This window comes from Torulaspora delbrueckii, chromosome 8 (genome assembly GCF_000243375.1).
Source record: "Torulaspora delbrueckii CBS 1146 chromosome 8, complete genome".
Lineage (NCBI taxonomy): Eukaryota > Fungi > Ascomycota > Saccharomycetes > Saccharomycetales > Saccharomycetaceae > Torulaspora > Torulaspora delbrueckii.
Window position 1 is genome coordinate 525,518 of NC_016508.1, and position 15,389 is coordinate 540,906.

General features: G+C 43.7%; 6 protein-coding genes across 6 annotated transcripts; 4 read left to right on the forward strand and 2 right to left on the reverse strand.

Moving 5' to 3' along the window:
• Window positions 1-98: 98 nt before the first annotated feature.
• SEC3 (GTP-Rho binding exocyst subunit SEC3) lies at window positions 99-3,920 on the reverse strand (the record flags this gene model as incomplete). The annotated part of the gene is made up of 1 exon (XM_003683340.1): window positions 99-3,920. The coding sequence occupies one exon, from the start codon at window positions 3,918-3,920 to the stop codon at window positions 99-101; it is 3,822 nt and encodes a 1,273-aa protein (XP_003683388.1).
• Window positions 3,921-4,154: 234 nt separating this feature from the next.
• Window positions 4,155-4,532, forward strand: NTF2 (Ran GTPase-binding protein NTF2; the record flags this gene model as incomplete). The annotated part of the gene is made up of 1 exon (XM_003683341.1): window positions 4,155-4,532. One exon carries the CDS (start codon window positions 4,155-4,157, stop codon window positions 4,530-4,532), a length of 378 nt encoding a protein of 125 aa, XP_003683389.1.
• A 204-nt stretch (window positions 4,533-4,736) lies between these two features.
• AIM21 (Aim21p) lies at window positions 4,737-6,674 on the forward strand (the record flags this gene model as incomplete). The annotated part of the gene is made up of 1 exon (XM_003683342.1): window positions 4,737-6,674. The coding sequence occupies one exon, from the start codon at window positions 4,737-4,739 to the stop codon at window positions 6,672-6,674; it is 1,938 nt and encodes a 645-aa protein (XP_003683390.1).
• Window positions 6,675-6,871: 197 nt separating this feature from the next.
• DJP1 (Djp1p) lies at window positions 6,872-8,107 on the forward strand (the record flags this gene model as incomplete). The annotated part of the gene is made up of 1 exon (XM_003683343.1): window positions 6,872-8,107. One exon carries the CDS (start codon window positions 6,872-6,874, stop codon window positions 8,105-8,107), a length of 1,236 nt encoding a protein of 411 aa, XP_003683391.1.
• Window positions 8,108-8,380: 273 nt separating this feature from the next.
• On the reverse strand, window positions 8,381-9,433 carry TDEL0H03220 (uncharacterized protein; the record flags this gene model as incomplete). Its single annotated transcript, XM_003683344.1, has 1 exon — window positions 8,381-9,433. The coding sequence occupies one exon, from the start codon at window positions 9,431-9,433 to the stop codon at window positions 8,381-8,383; it is 1,053 nt and encodes a 350-aa protein (XP_003683392.1).
• Window positions 9,434-10,780: 1,347 nt separating this feature from the next.
• Window positions 10,781-15,310, forward strand: PAN1 (actin cytoskeleton-regulatory complex protein PAN1; the record flags this gene model as incomplete). Its single annotated transcript, XM_003683345.1, has 1 exon — window positions 10,781-15,310. One exon carries the CDS (start codon window positions 10,781-10,783, stop codon window positions 15,308-15,310), a length of 4,530 nt encoding a protein of 1,509 aa, XP_003683393.1.
• Between the last annotated feature and the right edge of the window lie 79 nt (window positions 15,311-15,389).

The following is a 15,389-nucleotide window of genomic DNA, read 5'->3' on the forward strand; positions in this document are numbered from 1 at the left end:
AAACGCGTAAAGTAAAATCGCCAGCGACGGGTTTCTATATAAACTATACCCATCGCTAATCATCGCTTTCCATCACTACTCATCAGTCGATCAGCTCATCAGAGAAAGTTCTGCTTTTTGTAGCGCTCGAATGCGGTGATGATATCGTTCTTGGTAAATTTCACGTAGGTGCCCTTGTAATGCTTCTCGATTAGCATGTAGAGCTTTAGATATAGCGAGACAGTTTGGCCCTGGATGCAGGACCACAGTTTGTCACAAAGCACTTCTTTAATAGTTTCGTCGGGCTCGTTCGCAAAATGGGCCAGCATGTGGTCGTGCAGCCTTTTGACGAGGATATCGATCTCGTTGGAAGTATATCCGATTAGAATATTCTCCAGGTTGTGCTTGCTGTAAGCGGCCCATTTGGAGGGATCAGCGACTCTGCCCGGTACCGTACTGTCGATCAGATTGCTGGCACCGTGTACAAACAGTGTTAACTTGGGCATGGCAACTCGCAGTAGGAAGGAAGCGTACGTTTCCTTTTCCGCATCAAAAATCTTCTTTGCATCCTGTAATGAAGAATCAAACACACCTTTGCCATTCAGTAAGGTTAGTAGTTCAAGCAACCAATGACAGTTCATCAACAGCGTGATCGTTCTGTCAATATTGGCTGAGTCTGAAGATGCAGCTTCTGCTGAGTCCAACAGCTTGTTCGTGTCGTTTTTCCTGGCTAGCAGTTTTGTCACGGCACTACTCATCTTAGAGCAGGCGGCATCATATATCTGAGCGGCCTTAAACGAACTGTCATCTTCTATGTGTATTTCGCGCTCTGTAACTTTGATGAGATCTTGCGAGTTCTTGATGAAGAGCGGCAGTCCGATAACAGAAGGTAATATGCATTTAGAAGAGACGCTAATTGAGAGTCTCTCCAAATACATTATCTGCTCATCGACATGGTCTACCCAGACCTGCTTTACCTGGGATAGCACTCTGGAGACAGCAGTCATCAGGAACTCGGCGTTGGTTGATTCCAAGACTTTCACTTCTTGCTCTAGAGAGATCATCAGGGCTGGAGCAATCGATCGGTCGCCCTTTAATAGGTCTGTGAAACAGGAGGCTATGTGGTTGACAATTGGTTGGAAGGTCCTGGAAACTATTTGTGTTTCAATTGAGGCAGAATCTCTATCTGATTGCATACTCTTGTATTCGGTCAGTGGAATCATTCTACTATTTGGATCGCTGTATTTTTTGACAAATTGTTCAAAATCAAGCTTGGAAGAGATGTGAAAGAAATTATCGATAAAATTCTGATAAAAGATACACCATCTTCCAATAGTTTGCATGTATTCTCTTAAACTATGCAATAGATTCTCAGATTCTGTGTTTGACGTCTGAGCAGCCTTGGTATCTTTGGGATGTTTCCACTGCGAGAGCAGGGCATTCAGACCAGGCTGCTCGTTAATTGTCTTCTGCTCACTTAAAGGGAAAGAGTCCTTTAAAAATTTCAACTCCTTCAAAATTGAGTGGCACATTTTATTGTAAACTCCGGCAATGCTATTGCTCCAGCTTTCGATCAAAAGCTGATACGATTCTGGTGAAATTTCTTTGCAGAAAAGAGTCAAAGACGAAAACTTCAATAGACGACTCAAAAAACTAGAAAGCTGGTCCTCAGAAATATCGTCCTTTGACGAATTGGCAAACTTTCCGGTCATTTCGGTAACTAATCTCTCAATGAAAACTTTGGTCACTTTCTCATACGCTTCTCGCCTTTGCTTCAGTGCTCTCATCTCACCAAGGTTATAATGTCCCTCTTCTTTTTCACCATTAATAGCTTTGAGAGCTTTGTATAGAGCTACCAACTGTTGCTCCATCCTACCTAGATACTTTTCAGTAATAGGATAGTTCAACAATTCATTCAAGTTAGCTTCGTCTAGGGAAACTGTATTCAGTAGCTCAGACAGTGTGTTCCACAACAATTTTTTGTTTGCACTTTCAACCTGCAATCCGTTATTTTGACTCTCCACATATTCAATGTCTCCAGCAACGTTGCCCATTTCCATGAGAAATAAAGATAGAATAGGATTCATTCTATCGCATTCCCGATCAACATTTTGCTCGTACGGCAGCAGTGTCGAACCTAGCTTTTCTAATGACAAAAGAGTATTATTGAAATTGTACTCCGTCTCGGCCATTTTCGCATTAAGTCTTTTTATTAGGCTTTCAGCATCATCATCAATGTCCCAGTTAATTTCCGTTAGGATTTCAAGTACTTCCTCATCATCAATATCCCACGTCTTTTTGTTGACGATTTCTTGCTTTTCAATCAGTGCCTTTGTTCCTTCATGATTTACCAAAGCGCTTTCCTCGGCATTGGTAACTAACGCTTCCTCCTGAATGGTCGAAACTTCATGGTACATATGCATCGAATCCGGATCCAAGGCCTGACTGTAGCGTACCTCGTCACCTCTTTCGAATGAGAGGTCGTTAGTGTCGTCAGCTTCATCGGCCTCATTAACTGAAATTGTTTCGTTAAGATCAAGACTCTTCTCGTCGAAAGCCTTTGGCTCATACTGATGGCTTTCCGGTAAGGTTTGCACCTTTGCACTCTTTACAACAGGTTCAGCATCCACAAACTCCTTTGAGCCCGAATCATCCTTTTCCATAGGAATTGCCCCAGATGAAGCTAAGCCCGCGGGACTCAGCATTTCATTCAGTTCTTCAAGTAGATGATCGCTTCTACTTTCTGACATGCTCATGTGCTTCTCCGAATGCGATTCTTTGCCTAAAGCACTATCACCTGGTGGCGAGACTTCTCTTTGCCACACTGGTGTAGTGAAAGCGGCTTGTGGTATATGTCTTGAACTGCGTTGCGATTGCGTAGTAGTACCAGAGTCGCCACTAACAATTGATGCTGGAGTCTGATCATTTCTAACAGGGGAAGTACGATCTTGTAGTTGAGTCTCGTACCTCTTGTTCGCCTCAATAATCGTCGGACTGTTCACGTATGGGACCTTACTCAATGCGTTGACAACATTTCCTCTCGTGACTTGCGAATCCTGTCCTGAGCGATCTGCGCGTTCTGGAGACTTGACCTGAGGGTGAGCTGCTGCATAATCACCATTTCCATTTTCTCTAGTCGATTCACTAGTTGTAGTGGTTATAGTAGTTGTTCTAGAAGTTGAGGGTGTCCTTGTTATCACTGCTCTATTGTAACTCTTTTCATCAAGGTAAAATGTGGATAGATCCCAATTGACCAATTCTGGAACATGACCGTCAAAGGCCTGCATAAATGCATTTATCAACGATTTAATGAAAACGGTTCTCTCTTTTGCAGAATTGGTTTCCCAGTAGTACTTTTTCCCCAATGTCAAGATAAAACCTTCATTGATTTCGGTGTCCCTCTCGACCCTTGTCAACTCCTTGAGGTCCCAAGTTCTGCCTATCTGAAACGATCCGTCTTGATTTTCACGACCTTTTTGCAACTGGATCGCATTGGAATTGTTTGGCTTAACGCTCATAATCAAAATCCGCTTCTTCTTATTCTGCAATGCAGACGTTGGGGGAGGTCTAGCGCTCGGCGACCTAGAATCTTCAATTATTCTGACATGCGTAATGTAACTATTCGGTGCTTCAGAGTGCCTAGGATCATGTGTTGAGAAACAACTTGCAATAATAGCTTTTCTATCTCTCTCATACTGTTCTGCCAAAAAATTTGAGTTCTGAGATGATCTTGAAGAGTTAGATGTCGTCCTCCTATGTGAAGTATTTATACCAGACACTGGCGGCGCATTTCCGCTCCCACTCACGTTACGGATATGGTGGCTATTAGTAGCACTACTCCCAGAGACTGTTCGCTTATGTGACGCGGAGGAGGGCCTTTCACCAGTCGACGCTTCCCTACTATGCGATAGCTTCTTGAATGGGGACCTAGAGCTCTTCATAGCTACTCAATCGACGATCCAAAATGCACCGAATCAGTGCTTAAACCAGCTGTTTATTCGCTTTAGGCGCCCCTATGCTCTCGTAAAACCAGTAGGGTAAGACAGCGCTTATGTTTTTCAATAATTATAGTCAAATTTTTAATCAAAAAGCTGTGCAAATTTTGAAGATCACGATGAGTGTGTATGAAATACGACCTCTTGACCTACAATTGATCGATCTTTACTTTTGATACGATGTCCCTAGATTTCAACGCCCTGGCCCAACAGTTTACCGAATTTTACTACAACCAATTCGACTCCGATAGGAGCCAATTGGGTAATCTCTACAGAAACGAGTCCATGTTGACTTTCGAGACGAGTCAATTGCAAGGTGCTAAGGACATCGTTGAGAAGCTTGTTTCTTTGCCTTTTGCAAGAGTCCAGCACAGAATCACTACACTTGATGCTCAACCTGCATCTCCAAGTGGTGATGTGCTAGTCATGATCACCGGTGATCTACTGATCGATGAAGAGCAAAACCCTCAACGTTTCTCCCAGGTGTTCCACTTGATCCCAGAGGGAAGCTCTTACTATGTCTTTAATGACATCTTCCGTTTGAACTATTCCGCTTGAAGGGGCTTCAGGGGGGAGGGTCTTTATTGGGCCATTGTATACCTTTCTAATACAGAATATATAACTGTGTGATTGTGACGAACAGTCAGACATCGGTGCTTCTTTTTCTCTGTTCAATGCTGATAGATTAGCTCTTTAAACTCTATTTCATAACTCCCCCTTTTACTCTTTAAAACATCTAAGTTGAGTATAGAGAAGTGCTCAATGTCATCTGAGGATATACCAAGGATTCCAAAAAGACCTCAGAGGGTACACAGGCCTAATGATGTCAACGAGCCTATTCAAACAAGATCTTTGTCGTCTTCTAGTGTGGATAAAACTTCGCTCAGTGATAGTGGTCCTGAATCACCACAGATACCAGTCAATCGGCCCCAAAGGTTGAAGACCAAGTCACCTACGCCAGTAGGGGAAAGTGATTCGAGTCCTGATGTTGAAGTTCCACCAGTTCCTTCTACTCGTCCCAATCGAGCAATAACAGATGAAGAGTCGAACAAAAGTGATTCAATAGATGATGAATCGCCACGCCCTCCAGTTAATCGTCCTCAGAGGGTACGCACGACATCTCCAATGCCATCTGCTGCAATCGCAGGGCATTTATCAAAGGCAAACACGGCAGATGCGATTGGAGGTCTGGGAGCACCTAGTATGCCGTTGAACAGACCTGTAAAGCGTACAACTACTGAGAGTCTCGACCGTTTGGTACAAAATACTAGTGTTCAGCTCAAGGAAATGGAACAATTGATCTCCAAACATAATGAACGGGCGGCAGAGCTAGGTGATGTTGATGCGCAAAGAGATGGTTCTTCGAAGGAAGGGCTACTTGCGGAAGAAGACAAAGATGAACGTGAGTCGATTAAGGAAGTAAGTGGCGAACACCGGTTGAATACACAAGAGGATGAACAGGTAGAGAAGCAGCATAAGGACCAGCCCGCTCAAGCCGTCTCAAATGGCATTGAATCCAGTGAAGCTGATTCTGTACACGGAAGAGGGCCACCTGAAGAAGTCAGTGAGAAGCAAGAGTCTTTGGAGGGACCTGTATTGAATCCATTGTCCAACGAAGATGACAAGATTTTAATTTCTGCAAATGAAAGTGAACCTGTTAATGAACAAATGAAGGAGCAATCGGAGACCCCATCAGATACTGTCAAATCTTCACCTGATAGCGCACCAAATATGCCTAGACGCCCCATCAGGACAGGTCCCTCTATGTTACCGGCCAACGATTTGCCCAAGAGTGATACTCAAACTCCAGAGCCCCAATTAAAGACTGATGATTCCAGTGGCTCGGAAACCTCAATCACCAAGAAGCGTGCACCACCTGTGCCTAAGAAACCGTCATCTCGAATTGCAGCATTCCAGGAGATGTTACAAAAGAAACAGCTAGAACAACTACAAGGCCCAAAGCCCCAACATACCTTAAAACAAGAAGTTGCTGAGTCACAACGATCTAAACATGGCGATGAGAAAGCACAATTCCGGCAGAACCTGAATGCGTTGTTTACGATTCCAGGAGCACCAGCTCCAGCTGGCGTGGCAACGACACCAAGTGAAATCCCAACTGGTGAGTCGACTAATGAAGACAAGAAAGAGAAAACATTACCTGATGTTCGTCAAAAAAGGGCTAGAGGTCCTCGCGGACGTAAACTACCTTCAAAAGTCGCCACAGTTGAGAAAGTCCGTAATGAATCTACTGGCAATAACATCGAATTGTTCCATTCGTGGACTACAATTCCTCGCACTCGAAAAGAGGATGAAGAAGATACAATCGTGAAGGAAGAAGCAGTTCAGCTACCGAGTGCGGGGCAAGATAGTTCGGCTAACGATGGCATTGAGGAAAGACGTTCCTCCGTTGTGCAATCGCCAAGTGGTCAAAAGACCGAAACTCCAGAGCACTCAATCAACCAGACTGAGGCATCGCTCAGTGAACTAGCAGAGGAGCTTGAGTCAGAGCATTCAGGAAGTATCCCTGCGACAAATGAAAAGGAGGGTGAAATGGAGGAAGTTGGTCCTGAGGCCATCGAAAGTCCACAAGACTCCATCTCTAAGCAGATATCCAAGGATGAGATTCCACCAGAGTTTCGCACCTCAAAGGAAATAAGTGAGGATTGGATAACGGGCGACATCGATTTAACTGAGAAATAGCTTTAAACACTTCTAATAGTATATTCTTGGTCTTTACGTGAACTTTCTTGATGTTACCCTGTAAATTATCTTCTGGCTACCAAGGCACCATTGAGCGGAAAAACACTATTAACAGTAATTAGGCTCGATGCCTATAGTAACCTTGATCTATGTCTATCAGCCCCTTTCAGTCTCCTTAGATAGTTCAATATTACCCTATGGTGGTAGATACAGAGTATTACGAGCTTCTAGGCATAGAAACTACGGCCACTGCAGTAGAAATTAAGAAGGCATACAGGAAGAAATCGATCGAAGAGCATCCTGATAAGAATCCAAATGATCCAGGCGCTACCGAGAGGTTCCAAGCAATTTCGGAAGCTTATCAAGTATTAAGCGATAGCGATTTACGTGCGAATTATGATAAGTTTGGCAAGGAGAAGGCTATTCCTAAGGGTGGTTTCGAAGACGCTGCTGAACAATTTTCCGTAATCTTTGGAGGGGAAGCTTTCGAACCTTACATTGGAGAACTTACTCTGTTGAAGAATTTGCAGCGACAGGAAGAATTACAGGCCCAAGATGATGCCGAGAAGGAGAAGGAGAAGGAGAAAGAGGAAGTTGAGAAGAAGAACAGGGCTGTCAAAACTCAGACGGATGATGCAATCAAAGAGGGAATGGGTAGCTTAAAGATTCATGACGGAAGAGAACATACGGAAGGACCATCTAAGAAGACCAAATTAGAAGAATTTGAAGAGCAACTCAAGTTAGAAAAGGAGAAAAATGCAGAAGTTCTTGCCGCAAAATTGATTGAAAGACTCTCTATTCTTACTGAGAGTGTTTATGACGAGGCGTGTAAAGAGTCATTTGCCAAAAAATTTGAGGAAGAAGCTAATCTCCTGAAGATGGAGTCGTTTGGGTTGGATATCTTGCACACTATCGGTGACGTCTATTGCGAAAGAGCTAGAATTTTTCTCGCGTCCAACACAGTCTTTGGACTTGGTGGCATGTTTCATTCCATGAAGGCTAAAGGTGGTGTATTTATGGATACCCTGAGGACCGTGTCGGCGGCTATCGATGCACAAAGCACAATGAAAGAGCTAGAGAAAATGAAAGGAGCCAGTGAATCAGATTCTCCAATTCTTGATAAGGACGGAAAAGAGGTTACCAAGCCCACTCCTGAAGAATTGGCAGTTCAAGAACAGCTGCTCATGGGGAAAGTATTATCTGCTGCATGGTACGGCTCAAAATATGAGATCATGTCTACGTTGAGAACTGTTTGTGATAATGTCATTTTTGACAAGTCAATTGATAAAACCACGAGATATAAGAGGGGAGAGTCGCTACTACTATTGGGTAAAGTATTTCAAAAGGCATATAGAAATAAGGCGGAACAAGAAGAAGCACAAGTCTTCGAACAACTCGTCGCTGAGGCAACTAAGAAAAAGCGCCATACATGATAACATATATCACTTGGCACACAGAGAGCTTGAAAGCCTAAAGCTGATACGCATTTACGCATTTACGATGAAGCCAAGCCCTTCTTTTCTATATTCCAATACTAGAATCTATAAATGAATACACGAAGATCATACGGCTCATAACTCAGAGAGCGCGGAGTTCATTTAATCGACACATAGTAGCGCCGTACCAGTGTCAGATTCAAAAAATTTAAGCGGCGGGAACTTCTCTCATGTAAGAGTCTATTTCCAAAGACATTGATTTGGCAGATTTCAAGCTATATAATTCCGTGCAGCACCTTGCGCAACGTAAAGTTGGGCCCTTTTTCTAGCACCTTTGGCAATGATCATATCCAGCCTATCATTGTGATATTTGAGGATATCATATTGCATAGGTGGAGTAGGAATTTCCCTGAGCCTTTGGTTCATCTTATACTCGGCCGATCCTTTCTTAAGCTCTTTCATCGGAATATACTTGATTCGACGGAAATAGTCCGACTCGTTCTGGTACTTAAAATGCTCATTGAACTTATGTTGAAGCCTAATGAAATCACCATTTTTTTGCGGCTGAATGACAGAAGCAGCGGCGATTGCCCTATACGCATACATTGCTGCATTTGCGATACTGCCGTGGCTTGCATTGATATCTCTTTCAGCTTTTTTGAATCTAGCAAATGCAGCAGCAGCAGCAGCGCTGGCAAATTTGAGTGCTCTAACTCTACGTCGAGATTCACCTATCCTAGAGGCTTCCACTGCAGCAATATTTGCTAAGCAGCGAGAACGAATTATTCGAGTGGTAATTTCTGAGTATCTAACTTCTAAAATTGAGTCGCTATAGCCATATGGGTTCCTTTCATTCAGCCAAAACCTAACTCGATGTTTAGGCGGACATTGATAGATTATCGCGTCACTTTTTGTGCTCTTCGTTGATTGAGCACTAATGTAATCATCGTTCACATCATCAAAAGAATTGAGCCAAAACCTTAACTTATGCGACCGAGTGGAAGAAGCAGTCGAAATTCCTGAGTTGCGTTGTCTTTGTGTATCGAATAGAGATATCTGACAAGCTTCGCTGTCGCTGTCGGTAACATTATCACTGTCCCCTTTAAAAGATTTGTCTTCGAGATTCTCAACTTTTGCACGTCTCCATGATGACGTTTTTCTTCTTAGGCTCTGAAATCCTGATCTTATGCTTTCTCCAAGGCCTTTTTTAGTATCCTGTGGAAGATCTGTTATAGGTTTAAGGCCCTTACTTCCTACGGATCTCTCAGAATCACCTGGAATAACGGAAAGCTTTTCGCCTCTAAAACTAGATAGCTGTTGCATCTAGGATTGTTGTTTCAAACTAATTTGGGAAATATGATAATGACTTTAAGTTTAATAGAGGATGCCAATATTGTGACTCAAATATCTCTCAAACAAAAGATGCATCTAATCGCAAATTTAAAAGACTCAAATTGATCAAAAGAATCGTCTTTATACTACCACTGCATCCATCTACTGTATTAGAAACATGTTTCCCCAGATCCAAGATTCGATCCAGCGTGAGATTCTTTCTCCGAGCATTTCTTTGCGCGCCACAAAGCTAAATCTTGTCGCGAGAAGCTAATTTCTATAGAAATATATCAATGAAACTATTACATCCCTTAGACTGACTGAGCTTTTACTGAAGCGTTATTCAGAAGTGAATGTATAGTATACATCGAACTATTATAAGATAGTTTGTGAACTACTTGGTAAGATGATTCGGTCACGTTGATTATATTAACAAACCTCCACAAAAATTGATTAACTGCTGTATTACTAGAGCTTAAGCTGAGAAACTATTAGCAAATAATGCTAAGTCTATAGTGGAAACTTTATTCAATCGCGCGGAATACAGATGCAATCTTTGACGTTTGACACGTACTAGCTTGAACGGACTACCCCTAAGATACACGCTATAGGCATAAAACGCCCAGGGACCTGGTACCACCAGCTGAAGAAATTGAGAAGAAAGAGGAACATTACTGAAAAGTATACCTGTGGGTAGCTCCTTGGGGAAGACAGCAATGAACGAAAAAGATGGCCAGTCCCTTTTGCTCATTGTCGCAAGCTTCGGTCAGATACGAACAACATTTAACCTTTTCGATAATGTGCTCTATTACTCTTCCATTTCTTCCTATTTGCAGTTTTACTATCCGTCTTCGAAATGGTGTCATCCGTTCAAAGTCATTATTCACAAGATACCAAGCAGTAATCGCCTAAGGAATAATTTAAGAATACGCACAATAATATTAGATACTCGAATATTTAGTCACAAAGCTGTTTCACCCATGTATAGCGACTGTTTTGCTGTTCTGGCGCCTTGAATCGTTAGACAACTTTTCTAATATATCCTAAAAACCCTAAAAAAAAAATATTTTTTGACAAGTCTGGTATCAATTCCTTTAGAACATCTCGATTGATTGACTAGACTGTTCAAATAGACTTACATTCCTCTGATATCTCTATTAAAAAGTCTTCTCTAAATTAATTCAACACGCTGATTCTCATTATCGCTTAACACGAGGTAATAGGGGCCGGTTGGCGATCAGGTTGAATTAGTTTCGAAGTCGGAAGGACCAGAAGATAATCGCATATTAAACAGATCGATCACATCAGAAAAGTCCAATTGGCTGAGTTGTTGTCGTTATGTACAACCCATATGGTGTACCGGGGAACCAGAAACCCCAGGCTACGGGTTATTACCAACAAATGCAGCAGAATCAGCAACCTCAGCAACCTCAGCAACCTCAACAGCTGCAGCAGCCTCTGTCCTACAACCAAGTAGGAGGTCAAAACACGGGTTTTAGCAATGTTCAGTCTGGTATGAATTCGTATCTCAATCCTCAAATGTCTTCTCAACAATTTACTGGGTACAATCCTAATAATTCTCAATTTAATCAGGCAAATATTGGTCAGACAACTGGCAATTACTACGGTCAGCAGAATAATGGATTGCTAAATGTACCAGGTATCGATTCTAGTGGGAAACCGGGATCTAGTCAATCACCATTTGCGACTTCGAACAATTTCCAATCACCTCCGGCGCAGCAAAGTCAAGGAACAGGATATCATAACGTACCTTTTCAGCAACCTCAAATACAGCAACCTCAACCCCAGCAGACCCAGCAGAACCAGCAACCCCAACAAGTACAACAGACCGGTATGCGACCTCAGCTTCTAGCTCAACAGCGCACAGGGCCGCAACCTCAGCTATTGCAGCAGCAGCAGACTGGTTTTGGCCAATCTCAGCCATTGCTACCTCAGCAAACTGGGTTTTACATGCAATCGTCGCAACAGCAAGCTCCCTTGGAGCCATTGAGACCAACTGCCACTGGCTTTGTCAACTCCTTTGCTAATAACGGTATCAATAATGATGTAAATATTCCAGCAAGAAGACTTTCCTTCATCACTGCGAATGATCAGGCCAAATTCGAGAAGTTGTTTCGGTCAAGAGTGGCGAAGGGATCGAATACTATCTCAGGAAATGACTGTCGAGCAATTCTAATGAAATCTGGGTTACAGCCATCACAGTTGGCCAAGATCTGGGCTTTGTGTGATTCGAGCAAAGCTGGTGAGCTACTCTTTCCAGAATTCGCCCTGGCCATGCATCTAGTAAATGATGTCTTGCAAGGTGATTCAATTCCATATGAGTTAGACACTAAGACCAAGAACGAGGTTTCCAGCTTTATTGATGCCATCAATTTAAGTATTGCGTCACAGAGCTACACTGATTTGTCCCAGGCACGTACACCTTTCGACCAGTTGGTCAACCAGGGTACAACCGGTTTGCAGGCGCAAAACACTGGATTCATGCCCCAAACTAGCTTTGGTATGCCTTTGCAAACTCAAATTACTGGTCGCCCTGTTAATAATGCACAGGATAATTTTGCCGTTCCTTTACAGTCTCAAATAACTGGTGGTGCAGTCTCTAATGCGCAAAATAACTTTGGTGTTCCTTTGCAATCTCAAATAACTGGTGGTGCAGTCTCTAATGCGCAAAATAGCTTTGGTGTGCCTTTGCAATCTCAGATTACTGGTGGCGGTTTACCTGCCACCCCGAATAGTTTTGGTATGCCTTTACAATCCCAAGTTACTGGTGGTGGCTTAAAGTCCCAAAATACCGGCTACATGCCACAAACAAGTTTTGGATTGCCAGTGCAGCCCCAAGTGGGGCCCCAGCTGAACCAACAGCTCACCGGGAACAGACTACAATCCCAGAATACAGGTTTTATGCCTCAGACGTCATTTTTGCAAAATCAAGTTACCGGCAATGGTATGCTGCAACAACAAACTACAGGTGGATTCGCGCCAAGCTTGCCGAACCAAAATACTGGGGCCTTCAACTCGTTTGCACCGCAAAATACTGTTGGGGCCAATATCGCTCCGAACTCACAAACTTCGATGAATGGGGGGATACAGCAACCCCAGTTCACAGGTGGACCCATTGGTACTCAGCCTTCTGGGAACACGTTCCAGCAACAGATAACTGGCGGGCCTCTTGGTACATTACCACCTCTACAGCAGCAGCAGCAGCAGCAGCCAGTTGGCCCTTCAGCCGCAAACTTGACAACCCAGTCCACGGGCAGTTTAATTCCTCAGCAAGCTACTGGACCTCCTATTGGAGCACAGCAATTCGGTGGCTCTCAAAATCAGCCTTACAGAGGATTTGCAACCGCCGTGCCTTCGCAATCAACTGGTAATCTTTCGGCCTTGCAAAGTCAGCAGACAGGATATCTCCCACCTTCTGGTTTCAATCCTACAATGCCTTTGACTGCCCAAAAGACCGGTTTTGGCAATAATGAAATTTACGCCCAATCAAACTTTGGTTCGAATTTCAATGCTGAAAGTGAGGACTCTATCACGCCTGAAGAAAAGTCTTTGTTTTACAAAATTTTCGAAACTTACGATACAGAGAAGAAAGGCTTGTTAGAATCAACATCTGCTGTAGAGATCTTCAGAAAGTCAGGGCTCAATAGAAGTGACTTGGAACACATTTGGAATCTGTGTGATGTTAACAACAGCGGGAGCCTCAATAAGCAAGAGTTTGCACTCGGTATGCATTTGGTTTACCGTAGATTGAATGGGTACCAACTACCTAATAGGTTACCACTGAGCTTGATCCCTTCCAGTACTAAGATTATTGATAATGTCAAGAATCAGCTCAAGAATACTAGATCGAACGAAGGGAAGCAAAAGACTGCTAAAATTGATGCTCTGAGCTATAAAAACAATGACGATGAAGCTGCCTTGCCCAGCTTCAGGAACCGTAGAAAAGTTTTTAGCACGGCCAATGAGAAACCCGTCAGCAGTGTCGGTGCCAGCAGTTCAACCTCGGATGCTAACAAGAAGAAAGAAAAACTTGCGTCTTTGAGAAAAGCCATCAAAGAGAAGAGGGATCGTTTGAATGCCGAAAGAAACCGCGAGCAGTCTACTTCTGAGCAAGACGAATTGAGACGTATTGAAACTCTCAAGGCAGAGATTAGAGACTTGCCTCAATTCTCTAATGTCGAAAATGATGCTGTTCCGGCTGAATTAAGGGAAAGGTTTGATGGTATCATCTCCAAATTGCCACATCTATTCTCTCAGATCACAGATGCTGACAACGAAATAACCAATGCCAGAATCCAGCTGTTCAAAATGAAAACCCCATCTTCAATTGTTGGAACAGGGCCAAATGGGGAGATTACTGAAGACGATAGAAAGAAGGCTAAGAGCAAGGCCCTACTAAAGGCCAGAATGGACGCTTTGACAGGGAAGCAGGTAGAAGTGGCTGATTCGCTTGATCAAGAAGAAAGAAGATACAATACGGAAATCTCCAAGATCAGAGATGAAAGCACCAAGAATCAACACATTATAGATGATATCAGGCGCTCCATTTCGGAGATTTCTGCCTCTCTCAAGTCCAATCTGAACGGAGGAGTCATCAATGGTAACCCGGCTGATTTTGGTACGTGGGAGTTTGGAGTTGGTTTAGAACCCGATGTCCGTAGATTTATCAACGCCTTGAATTCTGCTAAATTGTCAACTGCAAGACCAAACAATGCTTCGTCTGCCGTGAAGCCGCAACAGAATGCCGGAAACGTTTCTCAACCTCAATCCAGCTCTTACAATAGCAGAGAACCAGTTGAAAATGTAGGTCCTGGTTCTTACTCGAGTGATCAAACAGGGTCTAACTCACAAAAAGCTAAGCCCGCTGAAGAGGACGAGGATGAGGAAGAAAGACATCTGAGAGACCAACTAGAGAAGTTGAAGCTGAAGAAGAAGGCGGACAAAGAGAGAAGGCTAGCTGAATTACGCAGACAAATAGAAGAAGCCGAGAATGATTCTGAGGATGAACAGGAGATCAATCAAAACGCAGGTACAAAGGCTCCTTTATCATCTTCTGTTCAAGGCAGCACTCCTTCCTTGGACCGCAACTCTCAACCAAACGCGCAAAGCACATCGACACCCGCTGTGGTTGCTAATTCTGTACCTCCTGTCACTTCAACGCCCACAGGTGGTAGAAATCCATTTTTCAGGCAAGAGATCTCATCGACCTCATCGTTTGATGCAAAAGCCGCCGAAAATCAAAGGAGATTACAAAGAGGTTTAGGTGAAGATGATGAAAGCGATGGCTGGTCTGACGATGAACCACAACAAAAACCTGTATCATCACCAACCGCAGATGAAGCCGACGCTAAGAAAGCGGCACAGGTAAATACTCCAGTAGCTCCGCCGGCTTCTCTACAACCATCAGTAACTAGCTCCTCTCAAGCTCCAGCTGTCCCTCTGGCTCCTCCATTGCCAGCCGTCAGTCAGACCGTTCCACCAGCTGTTGAGAGCTCTGAGCCTGTCCCAGTGGCCCCTCCTCTGCCACAAGTAACAGGATCGAATACTGCACCACCCGTTCCAACTGCACCACCTCTGCCACAAGTAACAGGATCAAATATTGCACCACCTGTCCCAACCGCTCCACCTCTGCCACAAGTCGGCTCTGGTTCTGTATTTTCCATGCCCCCTCCACCCTCGTTGCCTGGTGCTAAAGTACAAGCCCTGACCCCAGCTCAAACTCCTCAGTTAGCTGAGACACAGAATGACTCTGATGACGTTTTATCGATCCCTGATTCAGTCGCCTCTGAGGAAGATGTTAATGAATCTGCACCCACAGGTATTCCACCACCTCCGCCACTTCCTTAAAGGCTTTTTGGTCATAAATTGTGTATAGTGTGTCTTGTTGACTAAAGACGAAAGCTACATAGTATACAGTAGTGCTGCA